General features: G+C 35.1%; 1 protein-coding gene across 4 annotated transcripts in view; it reads right to left on the bottom strand.

Annotated features, from left to right (window-relative positions):
• The window catches only part of LOC144972262 (protein pangolin, isoforms A/H/I/S-like), a 122,100-nt gene extending 114,655 nt beyond the window's left edge, over positions 1 to 7,445 (bottom strand). Inside the window, exons 1-2 of one of the 4 annotated variants that reach the window (XM_078913323.1) lie at positions 6,843 to 7,445; positions 6,612 to 6,678 (exon numbers count right to left, since the gene is read on the bottom strand). In XM_078913323.1, the coding sequence (XP_078769449.1) occupies positions 6,612 to 6,678; positions 6,843 to 6,989 (214 nt within the window). In that variant the 5' untranslated portion in view covers positions 6,990 to 7,445. The remainder of the gene's footprint in view (positions 1 to 6,611; positions 6,679 to 6,842) is intronic. The other 3 variants (XM_078913322.1, XM_078913317.1, XM_078913316.1) reach the window with 3 other exon arrangements.
• Positions 7,446 to 22,605: the final 15,160 nt, after the last annotated feature.

Here is a 22,605-nt window from a genome sequence, read left to right as displayed (position 1 = left end):
ATTACTTCGCGATGGTGGTGAACGAATCGGCGATCTCAAGAAGTGGGTGAGAGAGGGATCTAGAAATGACTTTGGGTTTGAAACGAATATTTTAGTGTTCGTGGATAGCTCACACGGTAGAGCCACGCTCTCACCTGCCAGGCGGAGTTGTCGTACCAATAAGGTCGCAGGTTCAAACCCCACCACCGCCGCGAAAAAAAAAAAAAAAAAAATTTTATTCTCTATTGTCTTCTGGCACTTTTCTACTCACTTCATATCATAAAGATTAAAATGAGAACCACCACGTACTGACAAAACGACCTGTCTGTAAATTAAAGAAGCTTCAGACAAACAACAACAAACAATAAAATAAATAAATTTTAAATTGTTAAAAAAAGGAGAAAAAAAACAAAAGAAAGAAAAGCAAGTGCTTTTGACGAATAAAGTCAGACCAATAAGTATCGATATTGCCAAGCATCCCACACGACACAAGAGGGAGACAAATGTCGGCCATGTTGATATTTGATACACCAATATTGAAAATACGGACAAGAGTACAACAGTTTCTACTGAGACGTCATTGACTTACCATCAATTACAACAACAACAACAATAATAATAAAAATATAAATTATATTAATATGCTCAATCAATAAATGAATGAATTGAATAAAACCTGGGATAGATAGTGAGCCGAAAGTCAAAAGAGAGAAGCTTTCTAATTCTAATTACAGACGTAGAAAAACTTCAAAAAGCTGTCAAACCAACAAAACATTTGAAAAATGTACAACATACATGCTTTTACTTTGAGAGAATATATCTGCTTCAACTTTTCGGATTCCCATTGATACTTAAGAACTGTGACTTGTTTGACTAATGCCAAAGCTGAAATATGTTTAGAACTACACTGTATTAATATTTAGGGTTGAAAAAAACAAACCCACATCAACCCAAAATACACAAATTCACCTCTTGAAAGACCTCATCAAAATGCTTCTTCTTCTTACTATTATTATTATTATCATCATTATTTTTACTATTTTAATTACTTTTTTTCGCCTATTACAAGAGCTGTAACCTAACAATAATTGCTGATATTTAGGGTTGAAAAAAACAAACCCACATCAACCCAAAATACACAAATTCACCTCTTGAAAGACCTCATCAAAATGCTTCTTCTTCTTACTATTATTATTATTATCATCATTATTATTACTATTTTAATTACTTTTTTTCGCCTATTACAAGAGCTGTAACCTAACAATAATTGCTGATATTTAGGGTTGAAAAAAACAAACCCACATCAACCCAAAATACACAAATTCACCTCTTGAAAGACCTCATCAAAATGCTTCTTCTTCTTACTATTATTATTATTATCATCATTATTATTACTATTTTAATTACATTTTTTCGCCTATTACAAGAGCTGTAACCTAACAATAATTGCTGATATTTAGGGTTGAAAAAAACAAACCCACATCAACCCAAAATACACAAATTCACCTCTTGAAAGACCTCATCAAAATGCTTCTTCTTCTTACTATTATTATTATTATCATCATTATTATTACTATTTTAATTACTTTTTTTCGCCTATTACAAGAGCTGTAACCTAACAATAATTGCTGATATTTAGGGTTGAAAAAAACAAACCCACATCAACCCAAAATACACAAATTCACCTCTTGAAAGACCTCATCAAAATGCTTCTTCTTATTATTATTATTATTATTATAATCATCATTATTTTTACTATTTTAATTACTTTTTTCGCCTATTACAAGAGCTGTAACCTAACAATAATTGCCTATATGCACAATAAAGATTATTATTATTACAATGGAGATCAGATAGATCAAATTATCCAATTGTGAAGTACTTATCAAAATCATATTTTCTCCAAAACCTCCGAATCGAAATATAAATACTCCAAAAAACGTGTATACATTGAATAAAAGGCTTCCAGCCATAGCAGACTACAGGATTAAGCGCCAGTGCATCCAAAAATGTGAGTATTGAAGAAATAAAAGAGGCAACAATAAAGAAAACACCTGATCTTCAAATAAAAAGAGCAACTGACGCATCAGGTGAGATGCAACCAAAAAATCTATATGATGCCGTGTGGAGCTCAAGGGAAGAAATAACAATAAGTAAAGGGAATAGAAGCTTCAATCAAAAATATGAAGACAGACAATGTGGATGTAGGTTTCCCCCTTTGACAACAAAGCACTATGATTGATAAACTAAAGGATAGCGATGACTATGAATGACCAGGGCTGAAGCATTGTCATTATAACAATACCTGGAAACAAAACATAAAACAGGCTCTTCAACAACATGGCAAACACAAAGACATGCAGCCATTCTGAAGCCTACAAATTTGGCACTTGCATTACTATTAGACAAAGTCAGTAAAATCTGGAGATCTACACTCAAAAGCACAAACGTTAAAAATATAGACAAGATTTTTAAAAAAAGAGAAAATGCAACATTTCAAGCAAGCTAAAGGTAAAACAATAAATTATTTTAATAAAAGATAAACAAAAGCATTGAAACATGCCAATAGTAGATTCCATACGATTGTCGAAATTCCCAGAGTTGGTCACAAATGTCAGTTGCAATGCCAAACGTTGCAGGCTTTGTTGAAATGAATTCTAAAGTTAATGGAAATGTGTCATGGAGAAAAAAAAACGACAAAACAAACAAAAGACTGAAATTTAGATCTGATAGTCTTTGTAATTATCTACAATAGTAGAAAAAAAAGTATACCATACGCCCAATCCTATTTCCCCTATAAAACAATAAACTTGAACCACCAGCAACCTGTGACTTGGTATTGACACTTGAAATCAATACATCAATGACATGGTGATGATGGACAAAAAAACAACAAAACCTTTCTCAATGACCTGCCAACTATCCATGACCAAACCTCATTAAAGTGACATTACGACGATTGGTCATTGATCCCAGTGGAAACAGATAAGCAGCAGTGTCCGATATTATCAAAAACGTATTATTTTCACTTAAGCCAGAAAAACAGGTTATTTTATTGATTATTAATCTATCAAAATGACTCTTGACCTGTCAAAAAAGCCACAAGGAAGTCTTGGGTTACAAAATCTGTTTCTACTGGACAAGCTGACAGACTAGTCTCCCAATCTCTGGAGTAAAAAAATAAAACAAAATCACCTAGTCAAAATGAAAACTTAAAACAAGCGTTTCATCAGAGTAGAGTACAATAGTAATGGGATTTGACCACTCTGTCTCCATGCCCATATCCTGTATCACCATTAGCATTACAACACTGAAGCCGGAGACAAATAAATAAAGCTTTTTATGCACGAATGATTGGTCCCTATTATGTTTTTCTATTATGTATATAACTCTTCAATCATATCACAAAAGAATCAGTGACACATGACTTAAAGAAAGAATATAAAGTGAGAAAGAACGGCTGTCAATAGAAAACTGAAATCGACAAAATGTCAACTGTCAACAAACTAGATAAACAGATAACATTGAGTTAGCTCAATGTTATCCATAAAAAAACCCTGACACCTTAAAAAACACATACACACAAATCACCAGACAGCTGTGCACTAGTAGAAAAAAAACAAAGGAAAACAAAAGAAAAGAAAATTAAGCAATTGTCAATGAAACAGGCGTGGAAACAAACCTCTCAAGACCAAAGCAAACATCATAGGCAAAGAAATGAATAAGGTCAACAACTGCAATTGTAAAGGACTAAAAGACCATCTACAAAATGGCCCAACAGATCTGTCAAAGGAGGACTAAAGCCAAAGATAGATTTTTTTTCTTTGAACTAGGTATTGCTTTTGCAAATTACTTTTTTCTTCTATTCTGGCATTATTAAGTCTTCAACTTGACCATCTGAATATTGATGACACTCTGTGTATAAATACAAAGAAAGCTTCTATGGTTCGCCCTGGTGAACCAGAGAAGCCTTTTTTTATACACAGAATGTCATTAATATTCGGATGCTCAAGTTGCAGACTTCATTCAATCAATTCAGTTAAAAATCCAAGTACACTAGAATTAAATAAGTTAAAACCAGCCAAAAATTCCCTCTGTGGGTGGGGTGTGCAGTGAGATCAAACTGGATAGTCATTCAAAAAAAATGTTTAATCCATAAAAAATTGCCACGTTTTGTTTTGGGATATCCAGGAGTGCAGAATAACAGGAAAGTATGGGATATAAAAAATAAATAATAATAATACGCTTGCTAGTATGACAAGACCATGAAAAACGGAACACAAACTCAAATAGAAATCAAGGACAGTCAATGGATAGACGAATTGATTTTACCTAAGCCAGTTTTCGAAACAGACCATAGCTTAGCTTTGTAAACAAAAATTCACTGTGTAAAACATGTAGAGTATTCATCACACATTCGAATGATTACCTTGACCTTCTAATGACCACCATTACAAAATCACTTTTACCTACAAATATTTTTCGCTTATCTTACTTGACCAAAATAAAAAAAAAAGTATGGACCTCTGCCCGTGACTCATACAATTGTCATATACAATATATAAGACCATTCACATATCGGTATTGCACATGTAAAACGAAAAGGCATATGTAGTGATGTCTTCACAATCACATACCACTGAAAACAGTGTGTTAAGAAACTTAATAATCTATAGAAATAGATAGTAAGCCGCAATATGAATTATTGCTTGCTATCATATTTGACTCTTTCAAAAATCGCTCTTCACACATTTGATCAGGAAAAACAAGAAACTATAACCACCAGTGGAGAAGAAAATAGTATGAGAAAGAGGACGGATAAAAAAAAAAAGGAAACTGTGAATCATGCAATTTTCTCTGGTCCGCCCAACATCAGTCAAATTACTTTCGATAGACCAACACCCTGATGAGAGTATAGCCATTAATCATTGCTGTGCATCAAAAGCAGCAGTAATAAACAGCTTTATACGTTTATCTTATCCGTTCTTTGATGATTAAAAAAGTGCATTTGTTCAGCTGACCACATTATAAGTATAACAATAAGTAACAATATCCAAATAGTTTTATCACCCTCCAACCAATATTATGATCTCAAAGAAAAATATGCATACGCACTCTAAGAATGTATAAAATACGCATTTAAAATAATGGAAACAAACGAGCTAAACATACAAAATTTGCCCATGTCCTGAGATTGAACTCTGATTTTAAGATCGGGAAAGTTTCAAAACCAACTTGATCATTCCATCTTACATTGAGATCATGCATTAGGAAAAGTTTGTAAACATAACCAAAACCTGTCAAATACAAGCGAGAAAAATTTGTCTGTACATGGGAAACACACAAGGGTGCACATTTTTCTAAATATTTCAAGTGAGCGGTGAAAGGAATGCAGTCAAGAGGAGAGCCCTTAATCACTAATAAAGTCAAATAAAGCTTTCCCTAATCAATGTCAAAACGAAAGAAAAACTATCAAAAAATTAGAAAAAGAAATCAAAGGAGACAGGATGCTAATAAAAAAAACACACCAAGGGGAAAAAAATTGAGTGTTGTCAAATCCCTCACATTGTTCTTTGCTTTAACTTTAAATAATGATGAACAGTACCCCCAAAAAATGATAATGCCTTCACCTATTATTTATATAGTTATTAGAAGATTCTTCTCGCTACACAGCATCACATTACAAAATACGCGAGTGTGTAGTGTGTTTAAAAAACCCTCCTATATGGGAAGACCACTGCGAAATACTAAAATCCCCATTCATAACTATAGCTACTATTGAATAGCTCAAGCCCACACCATTTCAATTATTTATAATTGCAGGCCCTATCACAAACTACAATTCCTATCAGACCTTAGGTTTCGTTTCTTCCCCCCTCCCAACAACTCCTCGCTGACTAATCCACAAAACATAAAAACCGCCAGCCCTTCCTTAAAATAAGTAGGCAAATGCCTAAATGCTAGCCTTCTCTAGCCACAACTGTGCTACTTCGCCGACACAGAACAAAGGGCCATTATTCGACGCAATCACTGAATCAGACGAGGGTCCAGCTCAAAGGAAACTTTTTAAAAAGCCTGACGGGTCAGGCATGAGGGTAGACAGTCCGAGCGGGAAAACTGACCGATAGCCGCATAAGAACGAGAAAGGTTTCACTGGACATACCGATTCAAATTCGCAAACAACGAACTAAAACTAAAATCGGACTCCACGCCTTGTGTGTAGACGTAGAAGCGTGCTCTTCGTGTTAAGATTCAGTAATTAATAAAAATAAGAGTAGTCTAGAACTAATAAACAGGGCAGCCAGTAATAAACGTTCAGGTAGTGTAAAAAAAGGGCAAAGAGATAAGAGAGAGAGAGAGAGAGAGAGAGAGAGAGAGAGAGAGAGAGAGAGAGAGAGAGAGAGAGAGAGAGAGAGAGAGAGAGAGAGAGAGAGAGAGAGAGAACATTGCGAACTCTACAGATTTCAAGCATTAATTGAGTGTATACAAAGAGTTGGCTATGACAGCGAACAAAGAGCACAGGGGAAAAAATATTCCTTTCAAGTTCCCACCCTTATTTTTTTTAGCCCGAACCCTCCACTCCTTTGATCTTTGGCTCCACTAAGCCTCAAGCCAAGCTCGGTTCAACCTACCGTCATCTGATACTGCACTGCTTGATTTTTCCCCAGTAAAATTCCCTTGCAAAGCAGAATTCTTGCCCTGAAAATTACAAATGAAAACTAGACAATTAATGAGATCAGAGGAAATTTATTTGCAGTGTAAAATACACTGCGAAAGTCATAAATAATGCGAAACTATACGCTGACCTCGAAAAGGAAAGATCAAAGGATTTCGTTTGTTTGAAGTAGAGAGACTGCACTCACCTCTTCCGATTCGGTGACAAGGCCTAACTTTTCTTCGTTTAAATTCTCCGAAGATCTTTTTTCTTCGTCTTTATTCCCTTCATCTTTGTACACTTTAACTTCATCCGTAGAATAAAAATCCTCCGAACTTCCCGAACTCATAGTCATTTGTCCATAGAAATAATTTTACACAAAATAAGCACAACACTCCGACACACGTTTTGAATCCGCCATGAAGACTATGCAAAAGCAATAATAACACCCAATTACCAGCGAGCATCAAAGGCCAGGAGCCAATCAAATCGCCTCTTACAGAATAGTCATGCGCCGTGGTTCATTATTAAACAGACCTGCTTTCTTTACTTTGTTATGGGCTCGCCTTCTCCTTGCAAAGCAAATTCTCGACTTCAAATTTAAAACAATTTAAAACCAATAAATAAAATATCAGGCTATGCACAAAATATTTTCTTGTGATGGCAAATGATCATTTTGGAACACCTTCCCTTCAAAGCACGTAAATCAAAGTGAAATAACGAGGAAGGAAACGAGTGGAGAGAAGAGAGAGCGAGAGAGAGAACACGCAAAATTCGCGACTCCGCGACTCGCGCGAAGCTCCGAAATCCCACGCTCCCCTCTCCCTCTCTCTCTCTCCTCTCAATTTTTCCACATCAAAGCAGTAGCGACCGTACACACTCGACATACCAAAGCGTGTAACAATTTTAGCTGACATTAATGATTTAGAATTAATAATTAAAATTAGTCATACCACGGTTCCTTCTTGGTCTATTGTTTCTAACAATTACTTAACTAGACTATTAATGTCAGGCGGGATAAAATCATGGATTGATAAAAACCGAACTTCACAAACGCCAATGCGTGCTGCATTCCTTTTATTGCGCGTCGGTGTTGGATGTTTTGAAGGGTTTCCTTTGATCTCGTTGCAGGGCGCAATCTTCCACATGGAGGTTTGGGTGAACAGTTTGGAAAAGGTCAAGAGGCGCGTTGCCCAAAGAGCGACACACTCCTCATTATTCAATGCAATGAAAAGCTCCCAACGTTATTAAATGTTTGATTGAACACACTTGATCTGGTGTGTTGCAATCAATCTTACAAGCCGGCCGGTCTGAGTTCTGTCCAGTAGATGCTCAATGCCTTGGGCGCTTCATGAAAAAGCGTTGATGAAATTATGTGTTGAAAAGGTGCTCTTGCATAACCGGCATTTTTTCTTCTCTCCTTTTCCTGGCAGTGATCACATGGTTGTTGCTGTTGAATATATAGAGAATAAAGATGCTTTGTTCAAGGTCTAATTCTAGTACGAGCTTGAACGTTTATATAGAATCTATAGATAGTTCGAAGATGACGTCACTCAGGTCTTTGTTATTGTTTTTTTTGCCATCCGCGTTTATGAGTAATGCTCACTGAAATGTATTAACCCGACTATAAACGTTCATGGATACAGAGATTTTTGTGTGTTGGTCCGTTATACTTCCGGATGGCAATGTTGTGAGCTTCTTAGCCAAGCGCATACTATCTATATCCACTCAACGCACTCCAAGTACTTTACGAGTGGACCTAAGCAAACAGCAACACGTGATATACGAGACACAACGACGCCTGTGGGGGCTCATGATGGCTCAGTTGGTAGAGCACAAGGTTCATACACACATAGGGACCGAGATCGATCCCGAGTCTGTCGAGATATTTTTCCGAAATTTGTAATATCGACTTCCAGGCGTCATAGTGGTCCTTCTGAGCCGTTAGAAGGCTATGTGGTCTCGTGGTATAAACTAGAGCCTTTATATAGAGCAATATCCACTAAACGTGCAAAAGCGCGTTACAAGGTATGGCAATCGCCTTCGGTCCAGGGTTCAAGTCGAGCTCTACGCGGCGCATAGATGGGTCCTTGTAAAAGTCTCTTTACTCACATTCTCTCACGGCACTCAGGTGTAAAATGAGTACCGAGCCCTTAACAGCGATGCATCTGTCGGAAAAAAAAAAACAAATTGTGATCTCGCCCAACAGGCGTCATGTCTCGTCCATCATGTTAAGACCGGGATCGATCCCGGGTGCTGTCGAGATTATTTCCCGACCCCCCTTCCCCTGTCCATTATCAGTGATTCGGTAGCTGGATCTGTTAGATCTAGTGTCTAATCACAGGATAACAAGCAATTGCTATTGTCCATTTCAAGCAAGAGAAACCGGGATAAACTCTGGCTCCACGGGTCAAAAAAAAAAAAGAAGCCCCCCCCCAAAAAAAAAAAAAAAACGTGAGCTTTTATATAGGGCAATATCAACTTGACTTGCCCAAAGCGCTTTACAAGGGGTCTTTAGCCAACAGCAATACTAAACATGTAGAACGAGACATGACGCCTGTTAGGCGATATCACAAATTTTTTTTCCCCGACAGATCAATGTCGTTAACAGCCAGTACTCATTTTACGCCTGAGTGTGGTTAGAGAATTTGAGTAAAGAGGCGTTCCCAGTTACTCAACTATGCGTCCCTTGGAGCCGGACTCGAACACTGGACCTTCAGGTCCGAAGGCGAATGTCATACCACAAGACCACATAGCCTTTTAACGGCTCAGACGGACCACTATGACGCCTGTAAGTCGATATTACAATTTTTTTCGACAGAGACAACGCTGTAAACAGCACCATACTCATTTTACACCTGAGCACGGTGAGAGAAAGAGAGTAATTAGCCCTTCCGTAGATAGAACGAAGTTGACGTCACTCAGATCTTTGTTATAGACTTTTTTTTGCCATCCATGTTTATGAGTAGTTCTCACTAAACGGTATTAACCAGACTATAAACGTTTTAGGTTAAACGCGGTTTTGTGTGTTAGTCTGTTATATTTCCGGATGGCATTGTTGTGATCTTCTTAGCCAAGCGCACAGCATCCATAGGGAATGAGATTAGCGGAAGAGTAGCGTCCCTTGATTGGACGTCACCCATAGTCTGTGACTTCACCGGCTGAAAAGTTATTAGAGAGAGAACGTCATGTTGATTGTGCTCATGCATCTCTCCCAACATGACGTTCTCTCTCTAATAACTTTTCCGCCGGTGACGTCACAGACTATAGGTGACGTCCAATCAAGGGACGCTAATTTCGTTCCCTATACTTACGAAAGGCGAACATGGAAAGACTTCGGATGGCAGCAGCACAGACAATGGACGAACACATATCTGCACCGTTCCCATCCTAAGCCTTCACATTTCCACACCATTCCACAGAGCATCCGAGAATCCAAATCATTGTCTTTTTTCAAGAAATCCTTGAAAACATTTCTTTTTTGGTGTCATGTACTTTTATATTGTTTTATGTTGATGTAATTTAAAGCGCCACGTCCCAGGTTTGAGAGTTGTTTTTTTTTTGTTTTTGTTTTTTTTTTTTTTGTTTTTTTGTTTTTGTTGCCAAGATGAGGGTAATTTAAATCGATCGATATTTGAAGGACGAAATGTTTTAATATGGGTTTTCCAGAGTAGGAAGTGGAGTCATGATAAGGTATGGTGGAGTTTCCACTGGTATTTACAGAAAAAGACCCAATACGTCCACATTTATTAGAAAAAGACCGTATAAAAACTCATACGATCTTCTTCTGTAAAAACGATGAAGAGAATAGAAAAATTAGTGTATGTACGGCACACTATTTCAGAAACTACGATACTGACGTCAATTAAACTTAGTGTAAAAGAAAGCCATTCTTTTAATTTTCAACACTATTTTTAAAAAAGAAGACTTTTCCCATATTTTTGCAAATACGTCCTTTTTCGTAAAGAGGGCAGAGGGAATAAGGTGGAGTTTGATCCTGTACTAAACATCTATCCAGAAAAAGTGTGGAGCGGGCACTTGTATCAATAATGATGAGAAATATAGGCTATGGAGAAGTGCCAGATTAAAACAGAGGATAAAAAGTCACGGGGTCAGTGCCAAAATCAAGATACAACTGACACGGCACCCTCCGCCTGACTGAGAGAAAGACACGACCACAGCCGCACGATAGGTACCAAGTTTGAAAGCCATATTTTTGTGTGACTGAGTGGCTTGTGCGACCGCTAGCTGATCTCTCTCTCTCTCTCTCTCTCTCTCTCTCTCTCTCTCTCTCTCTCTCTCTCTCTCTCTCTTAGCCAGGCGGAGGGTGCCGTGTCAGTTGGATCCCAGGTAGGCTCTGACACCGCGATATTTTTATTCTCTGTTTTCATATAGCACTGATCCATACCCCAAATGTCTCAGTAAAAATCTATGGACGATGCTGACACACGAAGATGTGTAATGGTTACATAATCAACCATTGACACGCGCCGAATGGCCATCCATTCCCAATTACACATTGCATCGGTAATCATGGTGAGGCAATCAAACAATCAAACGACAATCCTGCTGCTTGACATCAAATAAAGAAATGACACACGCTAATTAATTACACATTATAACCAGTTACACATTGCCCTGGTTTTACTTTGGAAATGTCATTCGAAGATGTCATAGTCATGGGTGTGAAGGTCTGGCAGGGTAGACATTTATTAAGGATAACAGATTGCGACAGGCTTATTGGCGTTGCTATCTACTTCTGATATACACGCACAAAAAAATAATTTCGCTTTGTTTTTCTTGGTTTTTTTTGTTTTGTTGTAGTTGTTTCTGGGTTTTTTTGTTTTTTGGTTTGTTTTTGTTTCTGTTTGTTTAATTCTCATTGTTATTTTTTTCTTTTTTTCTTTTTTATTGTTTCGTTTTAGCCGGGATGCATTTCGATTGATTTTCTCACAATCTCATAGGTTAAAGAAATGAAGGAGGGGGTGAGATATAGATAGATAGATAGATAGATGGATAGATAGAGAGAGCGAGAGATAGATAGATAGATGGATAGACTGATAGAGAGAGCGAGAGAGAGAGAGAGTGTGTGTGTGTGAGAGAGAGAGAATGAGAGAGAGAGAGAGAGAGAGAGAGAGAGAGAGAGAGAGAGAGAGAGATAGAACTATGTCAGTTCCTACCACAGACAAAAAAGAAGGGCATCTCTCTTTTATCTGTGGTTCCTATTTCTATACGTATTGAACGGACGAGGACATTTTTCACACACTTATGTCTCTGTCAGGATTCAAACCTATAACAAATCAATGCACACTAGAATAATATACTATAAATGAAAAGTTATTCAACCAACACGACCCCCCCCCCCCCATCTTCTACCCCCCCCCCCCCCCCGCTCCCCTCAATCCCTTTCAATATTTTGCTTCGATAAGAAGATAATACTTCCTCCCCTCGCCCCCCCCCCCCCACCTCCTAACCTCTAATCTACCCTCTGACATTTGAACCTGTTACTCCAGTGCAAGCTGTTGACCGCTGCCTCTGCTTAACTCAACTCTTTGTTCTTTTATATAACCCCTTTGATAAATAAATGCCTTCATTAGACTGGCGCGTGTCGTATACACACGTAAACATACACAAACACACACGCACACATACACATACATACACGCACACATACACAAACACACACGCACACATACACATACATACACACACACATACAACAGATGCATAATATTGTTGTAGTCATGACTTACTATACTTTATGTCTTAAAATTAAGTCAGATTATTCACAGCTTTAACCAGCTCACTTGCAGACCTGCCTAGTTCTACGAAAAATGATCGTAGAATTACGAATTTTTGTCTCTATCTACAGAACGGTATACACGTCTTTGACTCAATCAATCTTGTTGAAAGGGAAAGTTTAGTTCCTTGGAGCCTATATTGAGGACTTGGAGCATTTTTGGATCATGATGAGGACAAAATAAATGTGAGACTGGCTAGGAAAACCCGGGAAGACGCGACAAGCTTGATTCGAGATATGAGCCAAAATCAAAGATAAAAAGTTTTCCATAGAAACAAATTTTATTCAGAAAAATATCATAACTTGGGTTCGAATAGACATAGAAAGGAAATTTAAAGTGGTACTAAATGATCAGAAAGGTGTAGTCTATCTACACCACTGTATACATAACTCAATTCATGACATTTGCGCATCTTTCCGGGTTTTCTCAGCCAGCCACACACATCATCATTTTGCAAAGCTATCTATAGTGACTTTTTCTTTCTCTTCCCTGGGAACCACGAATTTTTGCAATTTCAAGTTGGCAGCTCGAGGTTCCGGGTTTGAGAGTTTTTACCAAGAGATAAGGGTCGTTTAAATCGATCGACATTAAAGGACGAGTTTTATGGCCAGATTTTTAAATTCTACATGTATTTATAGAGTAGGGCAATAGAAAACGATACAAAAAAAAAAAAAAAAAAAAAAAAAAAAAAAAAAAAAATTGAGCTTTTTATAGAACAATGTCCATTAAACGTACTCAAAGCGCTTTACAAAAGGTCCCTGTCCAACAGCAACTCGTATGATAAAGAACCAGACATGATGCCTGATATGCGATAATAATGTTGTTTTGTTTTTTTTTCCGACAGAGACAACCCTCTTAGCGGCCAGACACTCATTTTACACATGGGAACGATGGGGAAATGTGTGTAAAGAGTCTTTTCCAAGGACTATATATATATATATATATATATATATATATATATATATATATATATATATATATATATATATATATAAATAGATGTGTGTGTGTGTGTGTGTCGAGTCATACCACAAGACCACATAGCAGCACATAGAGTAGGGCAGTAAACAGCTTTCATAACACACCACGATCTAGCATAGGTAACGTGTGACCCGTCTTCTCAAAAACGGTATTCTATCGTGGTAAATAGTAGTACTTCAGAGCCATTAGGCCCATGGTTTCTATAGCGTGAAACGGACAATAACAATTCCTTACTCCCCTTTGGATAGGACGCTAGTCTATCGCAAAGTACTTTCCACCCAGATCTAACAGACCCAGCTACCCAATCACTACTGGATGGACAAGGAGGTCAGATAAAAAAATCTCGACTGCACCTGGGATCGATCTCGGTCCCTTTGTGTGTGAAGCGAGTGGTCTATCAACTGAGCTATCAGGACCCCCATCGTGGTATATGCAAAAAAAAAAAAACAAAAAAAAAAAAAAAAAAAAAAAAAAAAAAAAAAAAAAAAAACCCAAAAAAAACAAAAAAAAAAAAAAAAAAAATCAAAACAAAAAAAAAACAAACAAAAAAAAAAAAACCCCAAACAAACTTGAAGGCTTGAGCTTGAGCATTGCGTACGTAGAACAATATCCACTAAACGTGCTCAAAGCGCTTTACAATGAGTCCCTAGCCAACAGCAACACTTAACACGTAGGACGATGGATGACGCCTGACTGACATGCGCCGCGATATTACATTTCTGTTTCGGACAGAGACAACGCTGTTAACGGCCAGGTACTCATTTTACACATGAGTACGGTGAGAGAGTGTGAGTAAAGAGCCTTACATTTTGCTTTTCATTAGTCCCTATTGGTAACTTTGCGGCCCTGAACAGCGGCTTGTGCTTGGACTCTCTGGAAGATTTTTCTCTATTTTTATTTAATTTAAAAAAAAATTATTTTATTTATTTATCTATTTATTTATGTGTTTGTTTAGTTATCTATTTATTCACATATTAATTCATCCACGTATTCATCTATTCATTCATTTACTTATTCATACATTTTTATATAGGTATTTCTTTCTTTTTATTTATCTATGTGTGTATTTATTTATTTATTTATTTATGTATTTATTTATTTATTTATTTATTTATTTATTTATTTATTTATTTATTCATTCATTCATAATGGCCCTGAAAAAAGACCTTTTAAAGACCAAGGCACCAAGACAAACTTCCCCTTTGAGCGAATAAAGAGAAATTTGGTTCCTCTTGATTTATCTTATCAGCAGCACGGCGCGTCCTTGATGACTAACACAACACAATAATCAAATCATTTCAATATGACAGCTTGTTTTATCGTCCTATCTGACAACAATCGTTTTTATTCTAATATCAACATCCGTCCACGCTTGATAAACCATTTCACCTCACTGACAAAACACACTTATTCATTTTGGACAGAAAAGTTTGAAAAAAAATAATATAGGCAATAAAGAACAACCAGAACCCCCCCCCCCCCCCCCCCCCCCCCGAAAAAAAAAAAAAAAAAAAAAAAAACAAACACACACACACACACACACACACACACACACACACTAAAAAAATGAAAAAGAAAGAAACAACAACAACAAATTAAAAAAAAAATTGAACAAACACAAAAAAAATGAGCATTGATATAGAGCAATATCCACTACATGTGCTCAAAGCTCTTTACAAGGGGTCTCTAGCCAAACGGCAACACTTAATATGTGGGACGAGACACGACGCTTGTTAGGCGATATTACATTTTTCCCCCCGACAGAGACAATGCTGTTAACGCCCAGGTACTCATTTTCCACCTGAGTGCGATGAGAGAATGTGAGGAAAGAGTCTTGTCTAAGGACCCAAATATGTGCCGCTCAAAGCCGGACTCGAACCCTGGACCTTCTGATCTGAAGGCGAGTGTCATATCACTAGACCACATTATGGCTCTACTTCCGTCCCATCTTTGAAAAAGTATTATTAATTTTGGTTAGAAAATTTGTTTACTTCTTATCTTTGGCAAAACATCATTTGATCATTTTTGACATAAACGTTTATACTTCCTATCCATGGCAAAACATCATTTTATCAATTTGGCATGGAAAACATTTATACTTCCTATCTTTGGCAAAACATCATTTGATCATTTTTGACATAAACGTTTATACTTCCTATCCATGGCAAAACATCATTTTATCAATTTGGCATGGAAAACATTTATACTTCCTATCTTTGGCAAAACATCATTTTATCAATTTGGCATGAAAAACATTTATACTTCCTATCTTTGGCAAAACATCATTTTATCAATTTGGCATGAAAAACATTTATACTTCCTATCTTTGGCAAAACATCATTTTATCATTTTTGACATAAAACTTTTATACTTCCTATCTTTGGCAAAACATCATTTTATCAATTTGACATGAAAACATTTATACTTCCTATCTTTGGCAAAACATCATTTTATCATTTTTGACATAAAACTTTTATACTTCCTATCTTTGGCAAAACATCATTTTATCAATTTGACATGAAAAACATTTATACTTCCTATCTTTGGCAAAACATCATTTTATCATTTTTGACATAAAACTTTTATACTTCCTATCTTTGGCAAAACATCATTTTATCAATTTGACATGAAAAACATTTATACTTCCTATCTTAAAAAAAAAATCATTTTATCATTTTTGCCATAAAACTTTTACTTCACATCTTTGGCGAAGCATCTGTTTTTTTTCCTTTATACATCATTTTGGCATGGAAGGTTTTAAAAATTACATTTGACAAAATAAAATTTTCTTATTTTAGCCATAAAATCATCTTGTACTTCATATCTGACCAATCGTCTCAAAACGGTATTATGTCAGGTTGAACGCGGTGTTTAAAACTTGATTTGAACCAAACTGTAGTGACTCCAGAAAGACACGTATTTTAAAATTTGGCCTGAAAACTCGTCCTTCAAAATCGATTGATTTAAATGACCCTTATCATGGCAAAAACTCTCAAAACTGGGATTTCAAGGAAGACATCAAAAGGTCCCAGGTTTGAGAGTTTTTGCCAAGATGAAGTCATTTAAATCGATCGATATTTGAAGGACGAGTTTTCTGGCGAAATTTTAAAATACGCGTTTTTCCACAGAATGACAGTTAACTGGCAAAAGGCTGAATTATAAAATGTCTTCATTGAAAGCATCGAATTTTGCTGATTAAATTTTTAAAAATCTTTAATTTCCTAGTTCCGATTAATTTGGCTTAAAACTTTAATCAGTCCAGTTCATTTTGGCACAATGCCAGATTGGCTCGATGGGCCACACAAATCAAAAGATCAAGATGACCTCCTATTTATCTCAAACGCTCAAACCTGAGATATCTTCAGAACAGGTTTGAAGTCTCGGGTTTAAAGTTTCAGCGTATTTTGACATGTTCGGGGTCATAATTCTGCCAGAACTATGACTTAAGGATTAAAACAATGCTGGCAAAATTGAATAATGAAAAAAAGTCAGGTTTATTGCGAAAATGAAAAACGGACAAAAAAGTCAGGTTTATTGCAAAAATGAAAAATGAAAAAAAGTCAGGTTTATTGCTTAAATGAAAAAGGAAAAAAAAATCGTATTTATGGCCAACATCAAATAAAGGCGTTTGGTCAGTTTACTAGAGATTTGATGTTACAAGCAGTAGACTAGATAAGACAATACTAAAATATATGATGGTTATCTGATGTACTCTGGTACCTTCTGAAACCCTCTAGAAGCGAAATCCGTATATAATGTAACTGGATTTTTTTTTCTATATGTTTTCATCTCTTTGTTCCCTTTTAATATTTTTATCTCAAAGAATACGCACTGTGTACAACATTATTGCTAATTATGTGTTTAGGGCATTTAAGGAAGAATTTGGGCCTTTTCGACGTGCATTTATTTACAGGTCTGGTAACCCAATTCCCTATGGGCTCATTGTTGTTATGGAAATCTAAAAAATATGACGCAATATATGGTCCATTATAACAATGTCAGACCTGCATATATGTATACGTCGGTCCTTTTCAAAGCCACATTGCTGATATGATATCTCATATGGGAGCATCAACATATCATTCGTCACAGTTTGTGTATTCTGTTGAAGAGAGAAATCGGACGGCAAATTGAAATTTAACTCAAAATAAACTCAAGAAACGAAATTTAGATAAACTATAATTTGAAAAACCATATTCACTGTTCTCATATCAAAAGCATGTTCAACACTTTAAAAAAAATAATTCGATCATTTTATATAGCGCATAAATTTCCAGGGATTGGATGTAAAAGGTGAGTAACACCTCACTGGTTTTTAGAAGATTTCTTCTTATTCGCCCTCCAACAAACACAAAATGGCAGTTAGAATAGGATTCAATAGTCTGATGTCACGTCGCCCAGCAACGGCGGCCATCGTGGTTCTAAACAAAGAAAATCGGAACTTTTTATTCTTCATGCTGGCTAGAACTTTTCACATGTTTTGTGATCAGAATGTGTAAAAGTCAAATCATGATCAGATTTATATTTTTTTTCCTCTGGATACGCTTTTATTCTTGTCGGAGAAATATTTCATAAGGGCGTCCGCCATTGTTCCGATAGTTTAGAGCCAGTTACTAAGTTACCATGCGTCATTACGAGGAAAGTGACGTTGCGACTGTTGATGCGTATTGTGTGGACAAGGCTATGACTTTTAACACACACACACACACACACACACACACACACACACATAACACACTGCACACATACCCACACACACGGACACGAGAAGAAGCAGACGGAGTCAGTCAATTTTACGGCACTAATCATAGGCACAGTTCAGTCGTACTCTGGATAAAAAACCCATATTAAAAAATTTGGCAAGAAAACTCGTCCTTCAAATATCGATCGATTTAAATGACTTTCATCTTGGCAATATCTCTCAAACCTGGGATTTCAAGGAAGACATCGCGAAGTCTCAGGTTTGAGAATTTTTGCCAAGATGACGGTCATTTATATCGATCGATATTTGAAGGACGAGTTTTCTGGCCAAATGTTTAAATATGGGTTTTTCCAGATTACGACAGAACTGTGTGAAATTACGATTGGTTTTCAAAACTGATGAATTCGGCCCAGTGAGAATTTTACCTAAACCCATACTACAATATTTACAGGACGGTTTCAGAAAGCTCGATTTAGTTGCGACATAGTGAATCTAAAATAAACAATATGAATTCTTCTTCGTCTACTACTACTACAACAACAACAACAACAACAACAACAACTACTACTACTACTACTACTACTACTACTACTACTACTACTACTACTACTACTACTACTACTACTACTACTACTACTCTTACTACTACTACTACTACTACTACTACTACTACTACTACAACTATATAGTACTCTACTACTACTACTACTACTACTACTACTACTAACTTTAACTATTACTACTACTACTACTACTACTATACTACTATCTACTATACTATACTACAACAACAACAACAACAACAACACTAACTACACTACTACTACTACTACTACTATCTACTACTACTATACTACTATACTACTACTATAATACAACAACAACAACAACACACAACAACAACACAACAACATACTACTACTACTACTACTACTTACTAACTATACTACTACTACTACTACTACTACTACTACTACTACTACTACTACTACTACTACAACTAATTACTACACTACTACTAAACTAACTACTCTACTAACTACTTATTACTACTACATACTAACTATACTACTACACTACTATACTACTACACTACTACATACTACTACTACTACTACTACTACTACTACTAAACTATTACTACTACTACATACTAACTTACTTACTACTACACTAACTACTACTACTATACTACTACAACTACTACTATACATACTAATATACTACTACTACTACTACTACTACACTACTACTACTACTACTACTACTACTACTACTACTACATACTACTACTATACTACTACTACTACTACTAACTACACAAACAAACAACAACACACTATACTACTACTACAACTAAACTATTAACAACAACAACAACAACACTACTACTACTACTACTACTACTACTACTACTACTACTACTACTACACTACTAACTAATACTACTATACTACTACTACTACTACTACTACTACTACTACTACTACTACTATATATTACTACTACCATACTACTACTACTACTACACTACTACTACTACTACTACTACTACTACTACTACTACTTACTATTTACTTACTACTACTACACTACTACTACTACACTACTACTACTACTACATACATACATAACAACACTACTAACAACAACAACTACAAATACAACTACTATATTCTCACTACTATTACTACTACTATACAACTATACTACTACTACTACTACTATACTACTACTACTACTACTACTAATACTACTACATACTACTCACTTACTACTACTATACTATACTCTTACTAAACTATACTACTACTACACTACTACTAACTAACTACTACTACAACTACTACTACTACTACTACTACTATACTACTAATATACACTAACACAACTACTAACTACTACTACTACTACTACACTACTACTACTACTACTATTACTACTACTATACTACTACTACTACTACTACTACTACTACTACTACTACTACTAACTACTACTACTATTACTACTACTACTACTACTACATACAATCTACTACTACTATACACACTACTACTACTACTATACTACTACTACTACTACTACTACACTACTATATACTACATACATACAACTATACTCTACTACTATTACTACTACTACTACTACTACTACATACTACTACTACTACTACTACTAACTACTACTACTACTACTACTATACAACTATACTACTACTACCACAACTATTACTACTACTACTACTACAACTATACTACTACTATACAACTACTACTACTACTACTACTCTACTACTACTATACACTACTACTACTACTACTACTACTACTACTACTACTACTACTACTACTACTACTACTACTTACTACTACTATACTATACTACTACTACTACTACACTACTACTTACTACTAACTAACTACTACTAACTATACAATACTCTACTAATAAACATACTATACACTACTAACTACTACACTATACTAACTACTACTACTACACTACTACTAACTAACTTCTTCTACTACTACTAACTATACTACTACTACTACTACTACTACTATACTACTACTACTACTACTACAACTACTATTACTACTACTACTATTACTAGTACTTCTATTACTACTACTACTACTACTACTACTACTACTACTATACTACTTACTACTACTATAACTACTACTATCTATATACTATAACTACTTACTACTACTACTACTACTACTACTACTACTACTACTATCTACTACTATTACTAGTACATTCTATTATACTACTACTACTATACTACTACTACTACATAACTACTACTACTACTATACTAACTACTACTACTACTACTACTACTATTACTAGTACTTCTATTTATACTACTACTAAACTACTACTACTACTAACTACTACTACTACTATACTATACTACTATTACTTATTACTATACTACTATACTACTACTACTATACTTACTACTATACTATACTACTATACTATATTACTAGTACTTCTATTACTACTACTACTACTACTACTACTACTACTACACTACTACTACATACTATACTACTATACTACTACTATAATCTAACTACTACTACTATATACTACTACTACTACTCTACTAACTACTACTACTACTACTACACTATATACTACTATACTACTACATACTATACTACTACTACTAACTATTTACTAGTACTTCTATTACTAACTACTATCTACTATATACTACTACTACTACTACTACTAAACTACTATACTCTACTATACTTAACTACTACTACTATCTACACTACTATACTATATACTACTTATACTAATACTTCTATAACTACAATACTACTACTATTACTATACTACAAAACTACTACTACTAACTACTACTACTACTACTACTATACTACTACTAACTATCTATACTTCTATTACTACTATACTATACTACAATACTACTACTACTACTACTAACTACTAACTACTACTACTATTACTAACTTCTATTACTATACTTACTACTACTACTACTACACTATACTACTACTCAACAACACACTATTACTATTTAATTACACTCATATATAAATACCACAAATAACATACTCAACATAATACTTTATACCATTACAATACATAAACCACCCCAAATCCCCAAACATAAAATTTTTAAACCAAAACCATACACTACTTTAACAAACCAATAACTTCTTTTCACCAAAAACCCCTTATATAATATTCCCAACTATACAAAAATTTAAAATAATAAATCTCTACTTAAATAACCCAAATAACCCAAAAAACATCACACCATAAATACTTTTTATTAAAACCATCATAAACTACAAAACAATAACTATCATACAAACAATTTTATTTAAAAATTAACACCAAACCCACAAACTTTTTTCAACAAAATTTCTGTACTTTTTATTTTCAAAACTCAAAAACCAAATATTTTCTAACAATTATAACTACTACCCTCAAACATTTCAAATAACACAATCTAACCAAAACTACTATTTTTAACTCCTACACTAAATTTAAGTACTTTTAAAAATTATATAATATACCCTACACTTAATAACTAAACTTTAACATATTTAAAAACCACATACACATAAACAATCTACCTACAAATCTAACCTAAATTTTCAATAAAAACCCATTACTAACCTATATACATAAACTAACTCTCTAAAAAAACTTCCCACTAAAAACACACTTTAAAGGGGGGGGGGGGGGGGTTTATTTTTAATAACCCCTAAAACCTAAAAACACTCCCAATACTAACTTTAAATACTTTCCCACAAAAATAACTCAATTACTATATACTATACTATACTACTACTCATACTATACCACTACTATACTACTCCACTCAACTAACCTTACCCCCTAACTGCCCTTTCCAAAAATCCCAAAATAAACCATATCAACTATATTTCTAGTACTTCTATTACTACTAACTAATCAATAATAAAATA

The sequence above is a fragment of the Berghia stephanieae genome, chromosome 5 (genome assembly GCF_034508935.2).
Source record: "Berghia stephanieae isolate SIO BIC M18660-M18661 chromosome 5, UCSD_Bste_1.3, whole genome shotgun sequence".
NCBI classification, from domain to species: Eukaryota; Metazoa; Mollusca; class Gastropoda; order Nudibranchia; family Aeolidiidae; genus Berghia; species Berghia stephanieae.
This window is presented reverse-complemented; position numbering and strand designations above follow the sequence as displayed.